The sequence below is a fragment of the Silurus meridionalis genome, chromosome 12, assembly GCF_014805685.1.
Source record: "Silurus meridionalis isolate SWU-2019-XX chromosome 12, ASM1480568v1, whole genome shotgun sequence".
Taxonomy (NCBI): Eukaryota; Metazoa; Chordata; class Actinopteri; order Siluriformes; family Siluridae; genus Silurus; species Silurus meridionalis.
In genome coordinates, this window is record NC_060895.1 from 1310941 (window position 1) to 1337389 (window position 26449).

The window sequence follows — 26449 nt, forward strand, 5'->3', positions numbered from 1 at the left end:
TCTCTCTCTCCCCATCATCCCCTCTCTCTCCCTCCTCTCTCCCCATCATCCTCTCTCTCTCTCTCTCTCTCTCTCTCTCTCTCTCCCCATCATCTGTCTCTCTCTCCCCATCATCCTCCCCTCTCTCACTCTCTCTCTCCCCATCATCCCCTCTCTCTCCCTCCCTCTCTCTTTTGCCTTTACCTCTGACTGCACTCACACTGGAGACTCAGTGATGACACACACTGAGGTCTGTGATTGGACAGAATCCGAGTCAATCAGAAGGATTTTAATATGTAATATCAACATCTTCATTCATCATCCATTTCTTTAATCTCTCAAATTCAAACAAATAAAAATCAATCAAGAACCAATCAGAAATCATTTCCAGGTCAGAACTTTCACTCTACAGCCAAAAGTTTGTGGACACCTGAACATTAAACTGCTTTGTGGTTCTTCTTGAACATCTCATTACACATTCAGTCCCAGGTTGCTATTAGAACGAGCTCCATTATTTTCGTGGGGTGCAGGTTGGAGCTCTATAGCAGGAGATCATCCACCAGGTACAACCAATGGAAAGCAGATCTTCATGGATCTGGCTTTGTGCACAGGAACATTGTGATGCTGGAGCAGTTTTGGGTCTCCTAGTTTAGGTGAAGGGGAAAGTTCATGCAGCATCCAGAGACATCTGATACAAGTGTGTGCCCTAAGCCTGTAGGAGCATTTTTGGGAATGTGAAGAACCTCATACTGTATGGGTGGAGAAATAAGGTTTCCCGAAAAGGTTTTTCTCTCCGTCGCCACATGATGGCGTCCTTTCCGCTCCTCCTTCGACCCCAGCCCTTCCTTCCGATGGCGTCACCGGCGTCTCCACGGCAACAGCGGCAGGACCGAGAGAGCAGAGAAAAAAGAGAAAGACTCGGTCTCCGGGACGGCGCGCGCCTCTCGGCACAGCGGACCAAGAGCGCGCGCGGTCAGGACGCACGGCCATGCACCGTCTCACGCTCACGCGCGGGGTCTCGTCCGGTTTCTCTTTGAGTAGGGAACAGTAATAACGATAACCATTATTAATATTTTGCAAAAAATAAATAAATCCGTGCCTCGTGCGGCGGACATGCGCGGAGCCACCGGAGTGGCGGACAAAAGGAGGAGGAGAACATCATCAGCGCTCCGGTGAGATGCAGGAGAGAAGCAGGAGGAGCGCGAGGAGATCCGAGTGGCGCAGGAATGCGGCGCCTTGACGTGGTGCTGCTGCTGCACTTCTTCTTTTTCTTCTTCTTCTCATTTTTATTTCTGGAATGAAAAGACGCTGCTGCGTGACAAAAGACTTGCGAGCGCGTGCGGTGCGTGTGTTGTTTCCAAAGCCAGAGAAAAAACTCCGGACGCACTGATTTCATCCATCCGAATTCCAGATCAACGCTACAGAAGGAAAGAGGAGAAAAATAATAAAAAAAAAAACAGATCCAGGAACGATGCTGAACTCTCACAGTTTCTGGATTGCATGGCTCGCGCTCCTGTGCACGGAAGAAGGTAAGGAAGGTCTGGGATTTCTGGTTAATTCCAAGTCCATGCATGGCATAGGAACCCTGAGAGGGAGTCTGCTGTAAGGAATAAAGGTGTGTGTGTGTGTGTGCGCGCGCGCTGAGATCTTTTTCCAGGTGCAGAGAGAGAGGTTGCAAAGAGTTGCAGTCAGGCTGGTAATAAAGATCTGAAAGTTGCACGAGGCCACGCGTGGCAAGGTTGTATGTTGTCTCGTGTGTGTGTGTGTGTGTGTGTGTGTGTGTGTGTGTGTGTGTTGTGAATGCTGGACCTCTACAAACCCTGAAGAGCCAGACGGCGCGTGCATGTGGATCCTGTAATCCTTTCTTCAGACGCTTTAAAAAAAAAAGAAAAGAAAGAAAGAAACGAGGAGCTCTGCAAACCATGTGATGAGATCTCTAAAGCTCGTGCTTGCAGCTCGTGGTTTTAACGCGGGATCCGACGTGCATGCAGGCTGAAGCGTGGTGCAGAAGAACGAAGGAAAGTTGTAGCACCTCGTCACGTGACCAATACTGTGCATCATTGTTAGTTTTTTTTTTTATATATATAAAACAAGAAGTAGAGATTTGTGTAAGTCATCACGTGACCTGTTCTGGATTTGATCAGATTAGTTGTGTGTTACGTATATATTCTTTTTTTTGTAGTTTTATTCTGAAACCATGAGGAGAACATAGAGAACAAAAGTATAGTCAGATGTCCACCTCACTTTTTCACTAATGTGTGGTTCCTCCACGCTCTGTTTCTACAAACTTGGAGAAACATCTTTGCAGCATGAATAATTTTCTTTGAACTAGGAGACTTAAACCTCTTTCAGGGTGACAATGCAAACCCTGTGCCCAAATCCAGCTCCATAAAGATCTGCTGTCCATGGGTTGGAAGTGTATGGAAGATCTCCTGCTATATATAGAGCTCTGACCTCAACCCTGTTGAACATGATGAATGTGAACGCTGACTGCACTCCAGGTCTTCTCACCTCACCTTCATCAGTACCTGACTTTACTAACACGCTTGTAGTTGAACAAAAAGCAAATCTGATGCTCAGGAGATCAAACTTTTGGCCTCCTACTGTATTTTCTATTCTTTAAGAACATCAGTCCAGCAAAAAACCTGAGCTTTAGAGTTCAGACCATCGGAGACATCTGAAGTTCCTGCACTGTGCTTCTCTCTAATGATCTCACGCTTAGATCTGATCTTGAAATTCGGCTTCTTAGCAATTTCTTAACATTCTTTTTTTTTTCGCCCCAAAATCGATGAAAAACTCCAAACTGGAACATGATCGAGAAGCCTGAGGTTTTGTCGACTGTCTTGTTTGCTGGTTTATCGATTTCTCTCCACTCTGTGACCTGCTGCGCTGGGATTCTATACTAATTAATCTGATGTGCTCGATATCTCAAACATTTCCCATCCTGAAGCTACAGGATTTATCCGACGAGAGATTTTTGGATCTTTATTCAATCCGCAGTGAACCAAAGTGAAAGCGGAGCTACTTTTTAACGCATGCTAGCTCCATGATCAGGTACAGCGATGATCTTCAACAAACACTGTACAAAGCCTTGAGGTCAAAGCCAAATAAGTTCAATTTCATGGTCAATGTTTCCACCAACCGATCATAAAGTGACCATCGATGAAGATGTGGTTCTGATTAGCATTCTAACAACTAGCTAGCTGAAGTAGCTTAGCATGCTAAGAAACCACAGGATACAAGGTTCCTCAAGGTTCCTTCATATTGTTCTGTTGTATTGGTAGATAATATTGGATCAGACCCAATGTGTAGCATAAGAAGGTGATCCTGACATCAAGAAAGAAATTGACCAACAAGATCTGAGTCTTTAGTGCCACAGTAAATGAAGTTCTCACAGAAACAAATATTTGAGTGCTGTTGCTATGACACCAGACTAAAATCCACCAATTGAAGGCTGATAAACTCACCATCAAGCTACAGATGATGATGAAACCTGATCACCGTGATGCTCATGAGAACCGAAACCAATCATCGGTTTGACCTGAAGCAATGTTTGTTCAGGAGAAACATTAGAAAATCGGTTTGTTTGGGATCTCTACCCCGATTAAAAAGGTGTGAACATCTGGAAAGCACATCTGTAAACTCAAACCTGACCTTCTACCAGATTGCTGGCAAACTCTTGATCCTTAACTTCGCTCATCTCATCTGCCGAGTCGTTCCTCTTCAGCTGTCACTCTCACTTTGAGCCGGTGCCATTAATTTTGCATCTGCTGCCATTAACGGAGAGGCGCAGGACAGGAAGAGCGAAGGAAGGACGAGTTCACGAGGACGTGAGCGGACTGAGACATGAGGACACGAGGAAATCTACTGTAAACTCCGAGACAGGACAGGAATCAAAGTTTGAAGCTTTTCATCAAGATCTTATCTGAGATCCTGAGAGACACCAGAGATTATTGATGTGTGTGTGTGTGTGTGTGTGTGTGTGTGTGTGTGTGTGCGTGCGTGCACAGTGTAGCATTGCGTGAATCCTCGAGGAGGACTCAGCAACGTCCTTCAATGTGATTACAGATACATTTTGAAACACACGGACGCATTGACTTCCGCCCACAAACCAGAGACGAAGCAACGTCCTGGTTTGTAATCCGTTTCACATCTTCGCCCTCTTTTTTTTTTTTTTTTTTGGGATGGAAGTCATGAACTGAAGGACTGGTCCAGGAAACAGATTGACGCCTATAAGTGCTGAACATCACATGACATCCCGAACACCTACAGCTCAAAAACATCTGCTGCGCTCCAAGCTAGCACTTAGCGCTCATATGTCCCTCGTGCCTTTCATCCTGAAACACCCCCACTGCATGTCCCCCCCCCCCACTGCATGTTCATGTTATTTTTTTTATCTTGTTGAAAAAGAAAAGCGGAGCAGCTGGCCTGGACAGGGGACAGATGGGAGTTTCCACCTCGATTATCTTTAGCTAAAAATAACCACCACCCCCCAAAAAAAAAATTAAAAGACCATTAGGAGTGTTAAGGGCACGAGGAAGCACATGAGAGGAAGAGGAAGGAGAAGGAAGTGTATAGGAATCGAAACTTGCTTGTGTGTGTGTGTGTGTGTGTGTGTGTGTGTGTGTGTGCGTTAGATCACTTTCATACTTTGACGTGTTCGTGAGACGAGCGATAATTACTGTCCACGTTTCTATAATGTCCGAGTGACACTATAGGGCTAAAAGATTGTGTGAGATTTGTGCTCATTCCACACTGAGTCTCCATTTGCCTGCTATAATAAGCTCCACTCTTCTGGGAAGAAGTTCCACTAGATTTTGTGAAGATTTGTGTGACATTTTAACACCCTTATGGATAAAAATCAGATACTAATGTAGAGATGATGAGCGTTCACATTCATCCCAATAAGGTTTATAGTAGGAGACACACTTCCAACCCATGGAAAGATCTTTATGGAGCTGGCTATGTCTTCTCATGATGAAACAGGTTTGGATCTCCTCGATCAAGTGAAGGGAAAATTCCATGCTACTGCATCCAAGGACGTCCTGTACAACTCCGTGGAGTTTGCTGGAGAAGTCTGGTGTTCCAATACTTTTGGCAACACTGTTTGTACAATGTATGTAGGTCATATAATGTGTTAATGCTACACACACACACACACACACACACACACACACACACACACACACACACACACACACAGCAGCCAGGCAGTTTCTTTCATAAAGCATTGTGACTGCAGCGCTCTAAAAATACACCAAGGTAATAATTTCACACTGCTGCTAATGTCGTTTTCTTCATCGCTCACAGCTCCAAAACGATCAGGCTAAACCAATCTCTCTCTCTCTCTCTCTCTCTCACACACACACACACACACACACACACTTTTTATTCTTCTTTTTACACACAGACCTGGAATTTCTGTTGAACACTTCCTTATTTTTACAGTCTTCACAATTTCACAAAAACAGGTTCCAAAAGTACTGGGACACTCGACTTGTTCACCCAGGTGTCCACATACTTTTGACCCTAGTCTGTAGATTGGGTTTCTAATTTATTTGACTTATATATATAAATAAATCAGTAAATATAACTTATGTTGACCCTCAACCATTCGAACGAATATCTAAGATGTTTGTGTGTGTGTGTGTGTGTGTGTGTGTGTGTGTGTGTGTTTGTCACACGGGTAAAAGATGAATTTTGCAGAAGGACGTGTCAGTAATTCCCTCCATCAGGCGGCCATATGTAATTCATGAGCCACCAGTCTGTCCTCCTGTATCAGTCTCAAAATCTGTTCATTACCACACACACACACACACACACACACACACAGAGTTTAGAGCTTCCATAACAAAAAAATAATCTAAATGTAACAGTAAGCAGATAAAAACTGTCTCATTGTTCTCTACTGAATAAAAGTCTAATGTGGGCGGAGCAATAAAACACCTGCTGTTCTTCAAATATCCTTACAAGGAGATGAGGTGCAGCACCTGAGCTTGTAGTACCTGCATTTTACCTTCAGCATCACTCTGTGTGTGTGTGTGTGTGTGTGTGTGTGTGTGTGTGTCTATACACTGCGCTGTAATTTCACATGGAATGACTAAGGCCATAGACCCCATCTGTACACTGCAAATTGCCCTATTATTGCTGTCTATTGCTTCCTCACTCAGGCATCGTGAAACACACACACACACACACACACACTGAGTGTAGTATGTGTGTATCGTTTATTCATGTGCGGCAGTCTGTCCTGTTAGTCTATAATCTTCCACTGACAGAAATGGCTTTTATTTGTTCACGTGTGTGTGTGTGTGTGTGTGTGTGTGTGTGTGTGTGTGTGTGTGTGTGTGTTACACACTATAGATTAGCCATGTATGCGTGTGTATAGATTACAGTACTCCTCTCACACACCATCAATTCCACACTGATTTCTAATTTAAAGCTACATTTACTGTATTTCACTGTAGTTAAAATTTACAGCTCACTTTCACACACACCAAGTTTTCCGCCTCAATTTTTAACTACACAGTCTGGTGTAGGAGAAGGAGGAGAACATCTCACCTGCCATTCCTTCAGTCCTTTCCCCATGCCCCAGTGTCCTAATTGTCTCCCCACTGTCCTGAGTCTCTTCCCAGTCCTGATTCTCCAAGAAATTATTATACAGAGTCAAATAAAAGAAGTAAGACAGTGAAACTGCCATGCAGTGTGTGTTACCACACACACACACACACACACACACACACACACACACACACACACACACAGAGTACACTTTATTCTCATGTCTCTCACATTCACATCTCCCAGGAGTTCGCTCTGAGAAAGTCTCAAACAGAACTAGAGACAAAAGAGCGTCAGATCTCCAACACCAGATTCTCAGAATCACACCGTCTGTATTTCAGCCTGCTGAGAACCTCAAACTTCAACCACTCATTCTTTACAAAAAACTGCATTAAGAAAGTAAAAAAATAAAATAAATTAATAACTGAACAAAATTTCAAAATCCACATTAAATAAAATCTGCAAAGGAAAAAAAAAAAACAATAAATAATAATAAATAAATGTTATATATCCCCTAACTAAACAAACAAACAAACAAAAAAATCAAGAAGTAATTAATTAATAAGTAAATAGTAATATCTGTCTTACTAACATAAATAATAATACAATTTTATTGCCCTTTATGTGTCTCGATATTTGAGAGTGGAGAAAAAAAAAAAAAAAAAAAACACACTTCTTTTGACAGAAAAGTAAAATAAAAAATAGCTTCAAACTAAACAAAAACCAATGCGGCAAGTTTTTTGTTAGAAGTAAAATTACTCACAGTAAATAAATATTTTTTCACTCATTAAACAAACTGAAAAAAATCGTTTATAAGATTTAAAAAATTATTTAAATCACCACAATTATTGAACGAATGAAACAAAAATTCTATGTATACATTGCAATTATTATTATTATTATTATTATTATTATTATTATTATTATTAAAACTCTCTTCCTACACTACTTGCACTAAAGAGAAATAACGTGATGCAGGTTAGAGTTAATCAGGCTTTGATCAGTTCATCACTTATTTTTATTTATTACATTTATTACTTTTTTACTTATTTATGTATTAAAGCAGGTTATTTTTCTCTCGGTAGTTTCTCACCTCTACCCCAGTAATGATGTACATGTATTTATTTGGGTAAGAGCAGTTGTTTTTGTGTCTCTGGGTTACTGATTGGATGGTTGGGGGTTCAGGCCCTTGTATCACCGAGCTGCCACGCTTGGGGCCCTTGAGCAAGGCCCTTAGCCCTCTATGCTCCAGAGGTGCGTATCATGGCTGACCCTGTGCTCTGAACTTAGCTTCCCAACATCATTTAATTAATAATAATTTCACTGTGCTTTAAAGTACATGTGACAAATATAAAAGCACCTTTTCTTATTTTTTTTCTTTCTTTTTCTTTCTCTCAGAGCGCATGTTAGCGTTTGTGCATTTCCCAAGCGAAAACGTTCCCCTGGGGGTTTATTAGATTTTTTTATTTGTGATCTGTTCTCGTGCTGGATGTGAATCGGTGTTAAAAAAGAAAAAAAAGCCCACAGGCTCATAACAAATGCGTCCTGAATGCATCGGCGTCGTGGTGCTGGGGCCGGTTGCCGTGGCGACGGCCGTCCCAGGTCGCTTTGTTGTGTCTTATTAGCATGCCAGTGCGCTCGTCTATCTTCCAGTGGAAACAAAGGAAAGCCCTGTTCTCGAGACGAGGAGCCGGGACACGCCGGGGCTCTGACGCTGACTCACAGGATTTCCATTTACATGAATATAACGAAAAAAAAACAACGTCTGAAGTCCCAACTGTAAAATCGCAGCAAATTGCGATGATACCATTTGGCTAATAATGAAATGGAGATAAATCCCTACTTAGTGACTGTTCCATTGACTGATAACACAACGTGATCAGTCTGCGCTAGCTGCTAATTCGTGACCTAATCCGCGTGCTCTGGATTATCGTAGATGATAACTCGTCAGGACAAAGAGATCGGTGCTGGAGGTGTCTGAAACCACGAAATGCAGAGCATTAACAGGGTTTAAATGTAAACCAGATGCAATCTAAAGGAACGACACCAACTCTCTCCCTCTTTCTCTCCCTCTATACGTTTTTCACATACATCACACGTTTGTTGCGGACGCCGAAGTGTCACCGAGCCGACGCCGGGCTTCTCTGGGCCCAATTACTAACCTGAAAATAGTCTTCATGCAGCGTGAACAGAGATCTGCTGCAGGACATGCTTTTGTATATGAGGTTCAGAAAAGGTCATGTACAACACACACTACTTGATTCTCGTCTCTAGGCTCCGTGGACACTCCGGCAAGGCAAGAAGGAGAACATACACATGATATTTACGCAAGAAATTTGTTTCGATTTTATTTAATGACCAAAATGTACTTTATTAGTTTGTTACATCGTAAGGTTCGTCCAAAAAACGAACCTGTTATAGCAGCAATAAACACACATTCCCTCACCAGCATTTCTTCTTATTCTCAGCAGTTACTGGAGACATGAAGGTTCAGTAGCATCGATGCGTTCATTGCCGGTTGTTCCGCAACACCAATACACCACTTTATAAAAGTGCAAAATCCCTTTTATGGCTTTACTTAAATTAAAAAAATGTGATCTCAGATGCGAATATTGGATGTTTTCCATCATTGTCATTTGATACTGTAGAAAATGTCATTAGATAAACACAGACCCACGTTCGGTCCATAAGCCACGTTTCTACCCGACACCCTGAGAGAGGCTTGATGAGAAATGGAAATTAAAGAAAATCGAGGAGTAGAGTGTAAAATTCGGGAAGAAAACAATGGCAGACGGAATGAAGGGGTATCATATGATATCAGCTCATAGACATGTTAGTTTTATAAGCTATTACACTCCCAGTGTGTATATGGAACTCGTGATAACAACGAATACAAGTAATGGAGGTATTTATTAATACATGTAAATATATCAAAATGAACTATAATAATTACATATATAAATAATGTATATTTATACAAAAGCTTCGATTCATTAAAAGGGCCATGTTGAGTCATTTGTTTGTGATCAGCTGGTTGCACTGAATGTGTTCGGACTTCGCTTTAATAGTTAATTTAGTGTTTTTTCTTTGTCTTCTCGAGCGTGGCTGCTGTAAATTGGTTGAGGAAACTCATTACATTTTTATGTATACATTAAGATAGCAGTTCTGGGGTGGCAGATGGGGTGGCAATGCTTTTCGTGATGATACGATCATTTAAAATATGACGTTTTATTAAAAATAAAACCAGCTGAAAAACAGCGTATTAAATACTGACCTCATTAGTGATCACGAATTCTGTATGAGTAGAATAATTGTGTCGAAGCGGCCGTGGTTTAAGGTTGTGATGTAACTGTTCACGTGGTAGTACCATCTCCTGTTTGGACACTCGTCCTCGCTCGCGTTCGCTTCTACAACAGAAACATTGCTGTGGAAGAACGACGCCCTTGAGCTTAAAATGCAGGCGAAGCTCATTTAGCGTTAAATTAATTACGCATGACGACTATTACCAGGTCAGTCGATTAATGATTAATGTTCGTTGTGGTTTAATCTGGGATACGTCTCAGGAGAACCTCGCTGAGTGGTGTGAACCAAGAAAAGGAAAAACGAAGGAGATGAATAGCTTGAGGTAAAGAGAATGGACGCTCATTTTTGGAGAAAGTAAATACCTGGGAACAGTGAAGGTTTAGCTTTACGAGAAGAACGGCAGAAAATTGTGCAGGGTTGGAAGTTTGGAATCTGTTAGAAACCAGATAAAGTTTGCCTGAGAGAAAAGAAGGACTATAATTTTCCTATTAAGTTACAACAAGGCTCAGAGGAGAAGGAAGAAGCTGGAGAAAGTGGGAGAGGAACCATGTGTGGAGGGATTGAAATGGAAAGTTGAATGCTGGCTGAGGGATCTTCAGGTCCCATAGCCATGTGCAAACGGTGCCAGCTTTACAAGCCTGTATATGAACCTTGTATTTTCGTCCGCTGCATTTCCGTGCGGTTCGTTCTCCCAAGAACGTGCAAACGTTAACCCTTCTCACGTGTGCTCTTCTGTCAGATTACTGCAGGTATACCTACAATAGGTTTCATCTCAAATACAGAGCGACAGTCATAAATGCCTGGAGGTAATTGCACTGTAGGGGGTGTGTGTGGGGGTAATTAACATTGTCTGCCATCTTTTCATGGAATGGTCACCTGCTCTTCTGGTAAAGACCTGCCATCTTGCAACGATTGAATCCTAAACTCACACACACACACACACACACACACACACACACACACACACACACACTTCACCTGGCAATTTAATGACCCCATACATCACTGAAGCGAGATCAAGTGTGTTAGAACTGAACAGGAACAAAAGCATGTGATCAGTGTTTTTATCACGTCCTCAAAGCTTCAGCAGGTTCCATCCTACAGCGTGATTTCTTTGAGAAGTGAAGATGAAGCTTTATGAGAAGCCTCCGCACTTTGAAAGGTCATCGCTCACTCGTTCATACTTTACCCTCAACCCGCAAAAGCAACACACCAGACAGACCAGTTCCTAAATGACCTTGAGAGTTCTCGATCGAGAAAAATGCCTGGATAGAAGCTTGTATTTGTAGCAATATCCATCTGCTTGAGAAGGAAAAAAAAAAACATTTTATATTATTTTACATTTCTGAAGCATGTACAAGACTCTACATTGGCAAAAAAAAAGCTCCAGACATCAGCTTTGAGACCAGAGCCTGAATGACCTTGACAGCTCAAACCAAAAAATTATCACAAAAGCTCAACCTGGAAGCAAAGTATGGCTCCTGAGGGGGAAAAACATATTGTAGTCTGTTGAACTCTTGCTATTGCCCTCCTACCAACCCTTTACCCCCAAACTACCCTTCTTGCCCTTGTCTGACCTTGAGGGTTCTTGATCAAGATGATCAACCTGGTTTGAAGTTTCTGTAACAGTACATCTCTAATGGAGAAAAAAAAAAACCCTGTGATTAGTGATGAGTTGATCCTGAACAATAAGTTTGTTTTGAACGAGTCTTTAATGCGACTCAGAAGAACGAGTCGTCTCAAAGAGTGATTCGTTCATTTTCCGCAAGGCATCGCAAAATCTCCGTAGGTTATGAACAGAAACAGAGTGGGGTAGTTCATCCCTCGACTCTCTTATAGTCCGAGTCGTTTGTTCTTTTATCACGTGACTCTCGTGGAAATGAACTAAATGACTCATAAAAAGATTCGTTAATTTTCATGAAGGAGATTTAAAGAACCAAGTCACTAAAATGATCCAATCGTTAGATCCCTACTTGTGACCCTGGGATATTTCTGAAGCATGTATCAGGCTTGACCTTGAACTTCAAGTGACTTTCTATGAAGTCTTTCTTCTGAAATAATTTCTCATGCTTTTCTACTCTGGCTGAAGTTACTGATCAAGATCATCCAGGTACAGAAACTTCATGCAAGGACGATCTCCTGTATTAACTTTTGGTAACCCTGCTACATAGACTTCCAACACTATTGGTGAATATTTGCTTCCCGGTGAACCTGGTGAACATGTGGAATTGACAGTGAAGGTCTTTAAATAAATCAATCAATCACATTGGATGAGACTTGAAACTCGTTTGAAGACTGGATCCATGGTTTTGATTTGAAAATGGTGTGGAGAGCAGGATTTTTTCGTCCCCTGAGCAGAGCTTTCAAAGTTTTTATTGATGTGCTGATGCTGATGCTAAACTCAATTACCTGTAGTTTAGTGGCCCATGAGCTTTTTTTCTTCCTCATTTGCTTCAAAAGGAAGAAAAAATAAAATAATCAATAGCAGTGAAGGATTTCACTTTGACTCAAGAGCCTGGGCATCTGCAATCGTCAGAAAGTGTGACTGTGTGATTGAAGCCCTGGATTATTCTCCAAAACCTCTTGACGACACACACACACACACACACACACACACACACACACACACACTGACGTGTCACTGCAGCATTTACACTGCCATTTTTGGCTTTGCTTTTTTTTACTGCCCTCATCATCAAAATCTGTCTTTTTTTGTGGCACTAAAAACATAAACCTTCAACTAAATACACACGAGAAGATTTCTCACGTCCACGCTGTGGGATCATTACGCATTTACGGTCTCGTCATTGTGATTTTTTTTTACCGGAATCACGAGGAAATAGTGCATTTCCCTTAATCAACAAATGAAGGAGAGTTTGTTCCTTGAAAACTGAAAACGCAGGTAAAAGGAAGGGCAGGTGTGAACGCAGGAAGGTTGAACGGCGGCCGAATCGCAGGGTGAAACCGCAGAGCGCTTGCTGTCGCTCGGTCGGAACCCTGGGCTCGGTGCCAGCACATGCCTGTATCTATGGTAACAGACGTGCTTTTAAGAGGCTCCATTGTTTAGCTCCATAATTGGTTGGAATTCTCACCGATTTAAAGGCAAAAGAGACGAAATCGAAAGAAATGAGTTTATAGACAGTATATCAGTAGAATTGTGTGTGTACCGACGGAGAACAGAATGCATTATGGGTAGTTCCCACCATGCTGCCTGCCAAGAAATGATCTTTTTTGTCAGCCTGTGTGACAGTTCCACCTCTCTCTTTCTTTTTCTTCTTTCTCTCAGTCTCCTGCTGCTCTCTCCATCTCTCCCTGTCGCTGCATGACGTCTAAAACGATTGCATCTTCATCTCTGAAATGAAAGACATTCCACACGGTACAGCAGGTACCATTAAAGTGAGGACTAATAGACCATAAGTGTTCTCCATCACCCACACACACACACACACACACACACACACACACACACACACAGTTAAAACATCCTGGGAAATTAATAATAATGACTGACCTTAGATCAGGTGTGTAATTTATGATGGTGTCATTAAAGGTGCCGTAAGTGATTATTTTATTAAGTCATCGCGTACTGATGGAGAATCTCAGGAAAATATTCCATAAACACGTCCGTTTCTTATGCAAAACAGGTCTAAATCTCCACTGCTCATTTTGTCGCTATGTAATGAAAAGGTGTAATTGTTTTTTTTTTTTTTTTTGGGATCCACCACACTTCATTAGCTTCATTAAAAGGTTCGACTCGAGGGCCGTTCTGTATGTCGGAATGTACTCCATCTGAACGTGTGTCTGAGAGCGAATGTGCTGCCTAATTATTTATAAACCGAGCTGTAGATCGAATTCAGACAACGTGCAAAATCTGCTCTCACTTCGGCGCTAATTCCTCACACAGTCACCAGAAAAAAACAACGAAGTAATAATAATATACTAATAAATATGACTGACAGTACAGCACGCGTCACGTTATTCCTGCACGAACCCCGTAGTCACGCCTCAGTGACCGAATCATTGATTTTCCCTCCGTTTCCTGTGTCTGGTGTTTAATTAAAAGCGTCCTGCCACCAGCGTTCTAACGTAATTATCACTCATGGATTTGGGAAGCGGATCGAGCGAATCCTTCGGCTCGCTGACGTGACGGGGCGACACGGACGGATCGCCGTTCTGCCATCGACTGTTTCCTGTCGCCTGCCAATGCGATGAGCAGCGCCGTCTTTCTCCTGATTGGCTGCGCATCGATCCCGGTCGTGTTACATCATCCAATAAAACAAAATGATCGAAAAAGTGTTCCTCACTGTAGTGTATTAATACAGGACGGAAAACGGAAATCGTCTGGTGGAATTTATTTACGAGAACTTTAAACATTATATAAAGCCTCCAACTTTCTGCTATAGAATTGTGTGATGTGTGTGTGTGTGTGTGGGATTTTAATGATTTACAGAAACCAGATTGTCTATTTGTAATTTTTTTTATCGTTTGTTTTTCTCTGTATTGTAGCTCACATGAAGGAGCGTTTTAGTTCATTCTCCGTCTCGGTCGTTACTGTACCAGTCGTCCCTCGTTCACTCTCTCGCCACTCGATTGTGCATTTGTGTGTCCGGATGTCAGTCGGTCCTCAGTATAATACAATCCACAGCACCACGTGTTATTACATCAACATCTTTATCCAGAAGATTCAGAGAAATGAAGGAAAAATTAAAAAATTTTTTACTTACTGAATGCCACACACACACACACACACACACACACACACACACACACACACACACACACACACACACTATACTGTATAATACTCCATATAGCACTACACTACACTACATTATATTACACACCTTAATTTCTGGATTGTGGTCAGATGCATTTCATCGTTGGCTCCATAGTAACAGCTCAGTCACAAAAATCTGTTGCACTTATTTTTAAATTTGATGTCAAAACGTCTAATTGCCCCCATTTATGGAAGGAGTCTCCAGTGTAGTTCATGACTTACGGTATTGTAATAGTAAGTGTTTTGCAAACGTATCATATGCGTATATCATTCTTGTTAATTATTTGAATTTCATGTGTAAAGTTATGAAACAGCCCCCACACACACACACACACACACACACACACTCACCCGCGGCGTAGTGCGGATATAAATCTCGCGAGTTTTCACACAAACTAATTGAAGACAGTGTGCGTAGTCTGAGGAACATTAGGAGATTACTAACAGCAGCATATGGCAGACTCATGGAAATGTACACATCGCAATCTGGGACTGTTCTTCATCGCTGAGCTCTACAGCTACAGGACGAGGTTCGAATCATAGCATCCTGACTGTTTAGGCTCCGCCCCCTTCCCATTATTGGTCTATTTTATAATCGAGTTCATGCTTTCGAATCTGCTGCTATTTCAGGAAACCCTACTGTATGAAAGTCTATTGATGCATGTTGTTTATTTGTGTTTGCTTAATGTAAAAATATTGTGTGCATATTTAAATTGCAAAAACACTAAATTATTAAATGATACAGATAAAATGATTTTTCAAATAATTTAAATTATATAACATTTCAAAAAAGCTGATATATTGTAAAACATTATATATATATATATACACACACACACACACACACACACACACACACACACACACGTAAATGTGCGGCACATCTACAAAACAATAAAACACTAAAAATACAGTATAAAATTACAATAAATATTAACGAATAACGAATATAAAACCACATATAATCTTTTAGAGCAATTTGCCTGAAACACAAAGCAAAAAAACAAACAAACCAACCCATAGAAAATAAAACACATGCCTCTAATTATCAAGTGAATTATTAATGAACAGTGCTGTATGTTAAATGGTTTTGTCGCCTCTCAGACGTTCGCACGTGATCACGCCGAGCCATCAGGGTTAACTGTCCGTGCTGGAAAACAGCCCCAGGACCACAACCGAGCTTTACTCCGTGACTCATTTATCACTCCGGGGAATGTAATTGTGTTTAATTATTATTTGGCCGTGTGTGTGTGTGTGTGTGTGTGTGTGTGTGTGTGTGTGTGTGTGTGTGTGTGTTTAAATACCAGAGGAGACGTATTCATAGGCGTGACGTGTACAATTAACCAAATCATCGCAGCTAATTATTGTTATTTACTGAGGGTTTGTGCTGTGCTCAAAGGCATGATCTCACACACACACACACACACACACACACACACACACACACACACACACACACACACACACACACTCCTGAGATTCCCATTAATAAAACACACACACACACACACACACACACACACACAGGTATCAAAAAGGTCATAGACTGATTTATTTCTTGCCACTTTCCTGTAATCATCGGTTTTTGATGAAATATTACGATATTGAACACAGAAAAGAAACCGGTGAGGTTCAGGAGAAGGCGCATCGGTAAGCAGAAATTCTGGGCAACTTTTGAGCTCCTGAGAGCCGTCCCATTTGGATGCCGGCCGAAACACCGGCATCTTCTTACGTTGCTAATTTCAGACGGATTTGAAAGGAAGACCCACATACAAGCAAATTCCCAGTATTCTGTTCCCCGAAAGGAAACGGCACTGCGCTCATCGACTCGAACCCGTAGACCTGATTCATGCTCCATGCCTCAGTAAAGCCTTTACCAGCTCATCAGTGTCTTCACAAAGGAAATATTTCACTTATATCCATCATTTTTACCGTGCATTACGATTTTCCTGGGAATTTGAACTGAAAGGAAAGAAAACGCGAAAGTATAAAGGGTTTGTGAAAAAACTGAACCGTGTTGAACTGTTTTGGTGACTTTTCCTCACCATGTCCAGCTTTTCTTGAAAAGTCCATCTTGTAAAAAACAGCGTTTAAATCCACCTGAGAGTTTGTGCAGTTTGCGGCATGATTTATGAGCTATGGCTAGTGATGCTCTCTGTCCATCCAATCAAAAAGACGTGAAAATGCTACATGGCCCTGGTGTCTCCAACTCGAAATCTGATTGGTTGAAACAAAAGCCTTCATGCCACATGTACTTTACTCTCCAGGCTCCTGGACTGTGGATCCTAAAAGCCTCAAGCAGATTCCTTTGACCCTGGAAATGCATTATAGCTGAAATCTGATTGGACAGTAACTCAAACAGAAGCTTACATTCCTAAAAGCAGTGCATTCGAGAGAAACGCTTAGAAATAAAGAGAATAGACTAAAAGGAATGATGTAATACATATTCAAATGCAAGTCAGTGATTCTTTAGGCCAGTGGAGAAGGACTTGCTGACCCTTATGGCTTTCCACTGACTGAATTAACAAATCCAAGACTGGGATTCACTCCATCATTCAGCGAGAATCATTTTGGTCAAGAATGCGATTCTTTCTTCTCTCTGGTTGAGCAGAAAAGTATCTGAATCTGAGAATCTGCTGATCTTCTCTTCCCGATCATTCACTCAGTCCGGATCAGAGCTTCACGTTATGGTTCAGTGAAGTTTGTTCAGAGTCTGATGAAGCAACTCATTAGTGGGTCTTTATTTTCTGTGTTGGGAGATGGTGTCCTCCTTCTCTGCAGCAGCTCAAGTTCACTTTAAATACCAAAAGTTCCACAAAAGAGAACAAAATCTATTCGGACTTTTCAGACAATTTCATTTGTCGCTCTTAATTAGATTCTGTCGTGTCCGCTGAGGAGTCGCGAGCTGACACTTCTATTACTCTTTTTTATAGTCTTAATAGCATTTCCAAAATGTCTGGTAATCTTGAAAGCCTCATTATGGCAGCTTCAGAAGCCAGGATCTGTGCTGATTTGTCTCTGGTGTTACTGATGAAACATTGCCATGACTTGAAATTCAGTGTTTGAATCAGAAGAATCGTTTCTCAAGGTTAAGATTCAGTTTTCTTCCATTTGTTGGATCAGGTTTTGAGTCTCTTGAGTTGTGCATGGAATAAATTATTATACAATTATACAAAACTCTCAGAAACTAATTCTGAACAATTTGGTGAAAAGATTCGCTTCTGTTGACTTTTCGGATGTTTTGAGTTCACTGGAACCGACTGCGTGATGCGAATTCATTTCATCTCGCTCTCACTCGTTTTTTTTTCTGGCTGGTTCTCCCTCTGAATCAGCAGAGTATTTTAGGCCGGTGTAATCCTGGCCATCTGCTCCAATCTCCCCCACTGCACTTCCCACGCGTGCTCCGCCTTCCCAGCATGCACCTCTAAGCCAAGGCGGCGTCGAATCATGCTCGGGTCGGCCGGGTTTGACCGCTGGCTTCATCTCAGAGTGTACTTTTTTTTTTTTCCCCTAAATGTTCAACTCATCAACTGATTTAAACCAAATAAGTAACAATATAATTTAATTAATATACAATTTGACTCACGGCCACGACTTTTGTTTCAACAAACTGGTCAATATTCGAACTAAATGTCTGCTGTAGCTTCAACATTCCCAAATCGGTCACTATTTTGGGGCACATTTTGTAAAAGAAATATTTACTCCAGTCAAAATATAAACAAAACAAACAAACAAACACACACCATACCGCTTAGCTAGCTTCGTTTTCAGGCCAAACTGGCTAGAATTCTGCTATAATATAACTTTTATCTGTAGATTCTTTAATATGAATATCTAAAATTCACAAACTTGTAGCCGAGCTGTACTGTAGTTCTAATAAAATTAGCTAAAAATCAACAAATTTATCCCAAATGGCTGTACATCAAAGGACCGAAATCCAATTTCACTAGAAAATGTGTGAAAATAATACAATTTCCTTGAAATATTTATGAAGAATTTTACATCTTCAAATAACTGAAACCAAAACAACACTTTAAGAATTTGAAAATCAAGAATGAGGGAGGAACTAAAACTAAAACTAAAACAAATTCATGGCATAAAACAACAACAGCATCAGCGGAAAAGAAGAAAAAAAAATAATAAAACCCACACTGGTTGAAACTGCTGAAGTTTTATAGGGAGCCTCGTTAGGGAGGAAACTGAAATCAGTTGTGCACAGAGACAGGAAATAAACAATAGACGCCCCCTAGAGGCTGGGGGGTGAGTTGCTCATGGTGGACATGACACTAATGAACTAATGAACTGTTGTTCTTTTGACTTTGGATATAAAACAAAATGTGAATGTAAACACCAGAAATCCACTTGTTAACAGGTGATTATCAGGTTATGGAGATTAGGAGGACTGGGGGTAGGGGTCGGGGTAGGACACAGTGTGATGTGGTTCGGGGTAATAGAGTGGTTTCTGTGGTACAGTACGGAATAATGAAGCATCCGTATAAATGAGAGAGCAGAGAGAATGGACAGAATGCAGAGAATAGAGAGAAAAGAAAACAGACAAAGTATACAGTATACAAAGAATAAAGAATATGGAGAGAATAGAGAGAATGAAGAGTTTTGAAAGAATAGATAGATTGACAATGCAGAGAATGGAGTATGGAGAGAAAATAGAGCATAGAGTGTATAGACAAAGAATATGGAGAGAATAGACAGAATGGAGAGATTGGAGATAATTGAGAGAATGGAGAGAATAAAAAGAATGGAGAGAATATAGAGGATATCCATTAGACTAATTCACACCGATTCTGAAGCTCGTAGCAGAAACGTGTACAAACGGAAAAGAGCTCAGAGCACCTGAGGTTGAGAAAGACACTTAAAAACTTAAAGACACTTCAAACATAATTAACGTGATTTTGATCAGACTTTATCTATGAACCTGCAGTAATTATTTCTAAAAGCTTTCACGGTTACGTTTAGATTCTAATGATTATAGTTTTTACGTTAGTTGTTTTTCTTCATTTCTTCATTTAAAGTAATTTGAAAAACACTAGTAATGTGTTAATATCAATGCTAGCATAGACAAAATGAGCTGTTCACACACACACACACACACACACACACACACACACACACACACAGATACTGTACGTGCTAAGACATGCTAACAAGCACGTATGTGTGCGCTCATACATTCATATAATCGAAAACCCGCCCAGAAACACGTGAACATGAATGGTAATGTCCTCTCTGTCGCTATTACTCACTTTCTATTCCAGTCACACACACACACACACACACACACACACACAGGCATGGTGTAATGGTGGCTAATTTAGCTCTTTTTCTGATAGAGGTTATAGAATCTTGAATGGACTTTCTCTCTCTTTCCCTCTCTCTTTTTCTCTCTCTGTATCTCTGATTTTCTCTCCCCCTTTCCCTCTGTCTCTCGTCATCTCTCATTCCTACTCCCTTTCTTTTCATTTCTTTCTCTCTTTCCGTCTCTCTTTCTATCAGTCTTTCTCTCCCTCTGTCTCTCTTCATCTCTCTATCATACTCCGTCTCCCCCCTCTCTCTCCATCTCTCCGCCTTTCCCTCTCTCTGTCACTGTCAGATCTTTCTCTTCCTTAATCCCTCATTCTCTCTCTCTCTCTCTCTCTCTCTCTCTCTCTCTGAGAGGAGTGTGTGAGTGTTGAACTGATCTCATGCCCTTTATCACGTATTAGTCGGTCTTCATAAAAGGCTCATCTCTTCATTGCTTTTTGCTAATTACGTACACACTTCATTCTAAAGGTCACTTCCTTACACACACGTATGAAACGTGCACAGTGGGCGTGGCTTAGAATCTGTTTCCGTCTAACTTTTTACACGATGAAACAGAAATACGATGCATGGAACAGGATCAGGATGTGAAAGTTATATCCCATAACGTTTGTTTATTTCTCTGTTATATTTTTTTTAATAATATTATTTCTTTATATTCTTTAGAAAAGTATATATAATTAATATCACAAAATACTATAATCATAAATTAAATATATTATAATATGATTATATATTATATATATAATATTAAGCATTAAATATTAAAATGTATAAGTATATAATTATAAAAGGTGTTATATATATTTTATAATTCTATTATGAATAAGATAATAAATAAATAAATAAATAAATAAATAAATAAATAAATAAAATGTCTGTCATATTGTCAAAAATCATATATTTTAAATGTAATTATTTAAGTAATCATAACTGATTCATTACAAATAGGGAAAATGTCAATGAAGTATTATAAACAAATAATTTTAAAGAAATGGCAAAATAAAACCAGCACTTTCTGCAAAATGTGAAGAACAAACAGACATTTAAAAAAACCACAACAAAAAAAACCCAAATATATTTATTTATAAATATTTTGGGGGTTAACTATTATAATTTTTATTAAATCATAGAAGTAAAAATATAAAAAAATCCAATATTTAATTTTCCCCTGAAATTATTCTGAATATTTCTCTCTTCAGCTTCACAGTCCAGAGAAACTTTTACTTTTAAATCTCCTTTGGAGGATTTACGGAAGATGACGGCGTCACTAATCACACAGCGTTTTGTTTCCTATTGCCGGTTTTGGGTCCAGAAACGTCAGGGTTATGAAATATTCATATCTCCTGCTATCCAGCGGGTAGAGAGCAATAACTGCACATCTGCTGCTCCCGATTCTGCTTTAGAAAAATACATTCAAATACAGGTTGGTGGATCAGAGCGTAACAGAGAACCAGTGAAACATGTAGATCATACGTACGGAGGGTCATACGTACCTGACTTAACTTAATCTTGGGTCACCTGACTTTTCCCAGCCATATGAGGTTCTTCCACATACAGTTCCACAAATTTTTCCTTCACTTTACCCTGGAGACCTAAACCTGTTCTAGCATGACAATGCTCCTGCGCACAAAGCCTTCCTAATGAAGATCTGCTTTCCATGGTTTAAATGGAAGATCTTTCTTCTCTAGAGCTCCAGTAAAATCTCCACAAAATCTTGTAGAACCTCCACAATCCCAGGCGATGAGTTCTGCAGGTCTAATCTGATCATAGCTGTGAAGACACTTCCTGTTTTCACAGTTCCATCAACAGGAAGGAAAACAACAGGGAGGAAAGTTTGCATACAAACGGATCTGATTCAATGATTTTAAGTTCCATGGGTTGGATGATGTAGAAGATCACCTGCTATAGAACTTAAACCCTATTGAACGTGAACGCTGACTGCACCCCAGGCCTCCTCACCTTCTCACCTACATCAGTACCTGACTTTACTAACACTCTTGTGGCTGAATGAAATCTCACAAATCTCCACTAAATCTAGTAGAACATCTTCTAAGAAGAGTGGAGGATATAATGAATGAATGGAGAATAAATGTGGAATTTGTAAGAGGAGGATTTGCTCAGTGCTTCATCTCAACATTCCGTCAAGCCATTTCATTTTCATGTGAAAGCCTGGCGGCCATGTTTTATTTACTCCTCATGCATAATTGATGGAATAATTCAGGATGGAGCTGATATCTGTGTCGGGAAGTTATAACAAATTCTTGACCTCCCTCTCCCTTTCTCTCTCTCACTTTGAAATGCAGATTGAAGTTTTGCTACATGTTTGGTTTACAGGCTGAAGTGTTGAATGCTGGAGGTCAAGTTCCTGTAGAAGAACCTTTACTTTCCTGAAGTGTAGCTAAACGTAAATAATATCTATGACTTTCTCCTCACACTCGTCTATCAGTCTGTCCATTCAAACCTTTTGATCGGCTCAGGAAGAAACAAAAAAAAAACACAGAGAGATGGAAAGTGAAGATGAAAAAATATGGTGGAATTTCACTTTCTCCTCTTCACCTTTCTTCTGCTTTCACAGATTCCTGCAGTATGAAAAATAAGAGAGAGAGAAATGGTCAGAGAAAATAAGACTGAAAAAATTTTCTCACTTTCTCTTTTTGAGAATAATAGAGAGAATGATAGAGAGAAAGAGGGAGAGAGGGAGAGGAATGTGATTGGTTTCCTCTAAGTGAGGCATTAGCGATCACCTCAGGCTAAGCTAACACAAATTAACCTGACTGGAAATGAACCACTTTTTTTTTCTCCCTCATTTCTTTCACCATCAGTGTGTTTTTTGTGTAGTTTTTCCTGGACAGATCTACAGCCACGATAAAACGACTAACATTCCACTTTATAGGGTGAAGTCATTAGCAAGCTAGCGTAATGAACTGGTGATGAGATTGGAGTAAATCTTCACTATGATTGTGTGTTTTCCTGCTCTGAGCGAGATTACGTAAACTAATCACAATTTCACTCATTGACTTTTACTTTTTTATTGTAAAAGTTTCTCCTCTGGAAATGTAATTGTGGAAAAAACTAAACAAAATCAACCGAGCTTCATGCTAGAAAACTGCCCGCTACAAGATCCTGATCTTGCATTTTATTTTACAAAGTGTGTAACAAGTGACAAAAAGAATAAGTGGATCAGATTTGATACGGTGATATTGAAATGATGGCATTTCTAATTTGCATATCATAAATATTCAAAATGATGCTGTTCTATTAATGAATATTTATCAATTATTTTATTCTTTTATAAATGTTCAGATGTAGAGACAAAGGTAAAGGTGTAGACCAATTTAAAGGTGTACAGACGAATGTAAAGATGTACAGATGAATATAAAGGTGTACAGATGAATATAACGTTGTAGAGACAGTTCTAGAGATGAATATGAAGGTATAAAAACGAATGTAAAGGTTGTACAGATGAATATAAATCTGTAGAAACGAATGTAAAGTCCTTCAGACGAATGTAAAGATGTACAGATGAATATAAAGGTGTACAGATGAATATAAAGGTGTAGAGACGAATATAAAGGTGTACAGATGAATATAAATCTGTAGAAACGAATGTAAAGTCCTTCAGACGAATGTAAAGATGTACAGATGAATATAAAGGTGTAGAGACGAATATAAAGGTGTAGAGACGAATATAAAGGTGTAGAGACGACTGCATTCATTCATTCATTTCACATTATTCTGTATAACTTTACAAAAGTTTACAGACTGATGTAAAGCCGTAGCAGTGAATTGAAAGGTAAACAGATATACATAGACATCCTGTGTCTGGAAGTTATAACAATTTCTTGACAACCCCCTCTCTCTCTCTCACTTTGAAATGCAGACGTGAGTTTTGCTACACGTTTAGTTTACAGGCTGAAGTGTTAAAAGCTGGAGGTCAAGTTCCTGTAGAAGAACCTTTACTTTCCTGAAGTGTAGCTAAACGTAAATAATATCTATGACTTTCTCCTCACACTCGTCTATCAGTCTGTCCATTCAAACCTTTTGATCGGCTCAGGAAGAAACAAAAAAACACAGAGAGATGGAAAGTGAAGATGAAGAAATATGGTGGAATTTCACTTCCTCCTCTTCACCTTTCTTCTGCTTTCACAGATTCCTGCAGTATGAAAAATAAGAGAGAGAGAAATGGTCAGAGAAAATAAGACTGAAAAAAGATTTTCTAACTTTCTCTTTTTGAGAATAATAGAGAGAATGATAGAGAGAAAGAGGGAGAGAGGGAGAGGAATGTGATTGGTTTCCTCTAAGTGAGGCATTAGCGATCACCTCAGGCTAAGCTAACACAAATTAACCTGACTGGAAATGAACCACTTTTTTTTTCTCCCTCATTTCTTTCACCATCAGTGTGTTTTTTGTGTAGTTTTTCCTGGACAGATCTACAGACACGATAAAACGACTAACATTCCACTTTATAGGGTGAAGTCATTAGCAAGCTAGCGTAATGAACTGGTGATGAGATTGGAGTAAATCTTCACTATGATTGTGTGTTTTCCTGCTCTGAGCGAGATTACGTAAACTAATCACAATTTCACTCATTGACTTTTACTTTTTTATTGTAAAAGTTTCTCCTCTGGAAATGTAATGGTGGAAAAAACTAAACAAAATCAACCGAGCTTCATGCTAGAAAACTGCCCGCTACAAGATCCTGATCTTGCATTTTATTTACAAAGTGTGTAACAAGTGACAAAAAGAATAAGTGGATCAGATTTGATACGGTGATATTGAAATGATGGCATTTCTAATTTGCATATCATAAATATTCAAAATGATGCTGTTCTATTAATGAATATTTATCAATTATTTTATTCTTTTTATAAATGTTCAGATGTAGAGACAAAGGTAAAGGTGTAGACCAATTTAAAGGTGTACAGACGAATGTAAAGATGTACAGATGAATATAAAGGTGTACAGATGAATATAACGTTGTAGAGACAGTTCTAGAGATGAATATGAAGGTATAAAAACGAATGTAAAGGTTGTACAGATGAATATAAATCTGTAGAAACGAATGTAAAGTCCTTCAGACGAATGTAAAGGTGTAAAGACGAATATAAAGCTATACAGATGATTATAAAAGATGTAAAGATGCATGTAAAGTTGTAGAGACGAAAATAAAGGTGTAGTGAAAATAAAGGTGTAGAGACGAATATAAAGGTGTAGAGACGAATATAAAGGTGTAGAGACGACTGCATTCATTCATTCATTTTCACATTATTCTGTATAACTTTACAAAAGTTTACAGACTGATGTAAAGCCGTAGCAGTGAATTGAAAGGTAAACAGATATACATAGACATCCTGTGTCTGGAAGTTATAACAATTTCTTGACAACCCCCCCTCCCCCCTCTCTCTCTCAGTTTGAAATGCAGACGTGAGTTTTGCTACACGTTTAGTTTACAGGCTGAAGTGTTAAAAGCTGGAGGTCAAGTTCCTGTATATGTACAGATGAATGTAAAGTTGTACAAATGAATGTAAAGACATTGAAGTGGGTTCAAAGAAGTAACGATGAAGATTAATTTAAACAGACGAATGTAACAGTGTAGTTCCTGTGCAAATTTGTAGCTGTTTCTCAGAGTAAACTGTTTGATATTGAACCTCAGGGTTGAAGACGAGTCAGAGCTCAGAAATGGATTAATGAAGGCTGATGTTCATGTTTTGTAATTCTGTTGATCAGGCATTTAATGATTTTGCATAATTTTCATTAAATATGAGTCAGTCGCTGTGTCATTTTGTGTGTGTGTGTGTGTGTGTGTCAGTAATAGATCCAGCACCAATAATTCTTTTCATCATTGATGTTCTGAATGCAGCGGCTAGCGGATTTAATTTATTGATTTTCGGAGCTGAAAACAGCTCGTGGCTTTGAAATCACTTTGCATGCATGCTTGCTCCGTTGATGTGAATCCTCGTGAGAGTACATCAGAGACCAGGGCCAAGGTGTACCGCATGGACAACCGAAAACGAGCCCCACACACACACACACACACACACACACACACACACACACAGTACCCAGTACCTCTCACTGTGTTTTGTTTGCATATTCAGGCTGGTTAGCAACAAAGCCACACAAGGATTTTAAAGATTTATCCTTTTAACCTGAAGATATTTAAGGTTGGACGATACGCCCAGAGTCCCAGAGGGAAAGAAAAGTTCACAATGTTGTTTCTGTTTTATCAGTCGGCCCTGAAAGAATTCTGTGTTAAGCCTGGAATTCTTCTTAATAGGATTCATCATGGGTCACGAGACATGATGTTCAGATTCGCTGCTTCTAAAGAAAGAACCTCTGTTATCAACTCGTATGCCTTTTATTGTGCTCTAAAGAGTTCTGGGGGGTCAGCAAGCTTATAATGGAGGTCTATTTGGGGAAGATGATGTGAAATTGCTGTTATTATCAAAGGATTCTTGAGAAGGAGGTAAACAGTAAAGCCTAACTGTTATGGGGTTAGAAATGGTCTTA

General features: G+C 39.8%; 1 protein-coding gene across 1 annotated transcript in view; it reads left to right on the forward strand.

Moving 5' to 3' along the window:
- Positions 1 to 227: 227 nt before the first annotated feature.
- Positions 228 to 26449, forward strand: part of igsf11 (immunoglobulin superfamily member 11) — a 54234-nt gene continuing 28012 nt past the window's right edge. Inside the window, exon 1 of the mRNA XM_046863582.1 lies at positions 228 to 1508. Within this exon, the coding sequence (XP_046719538.1) occupies positions 1451 to 1508 (58 nt within the window). The 5' untranslated portion in view covers positions 228 to 1450. The remainder of the gene's footprint in view (positions 1509 to 26449) is intronic.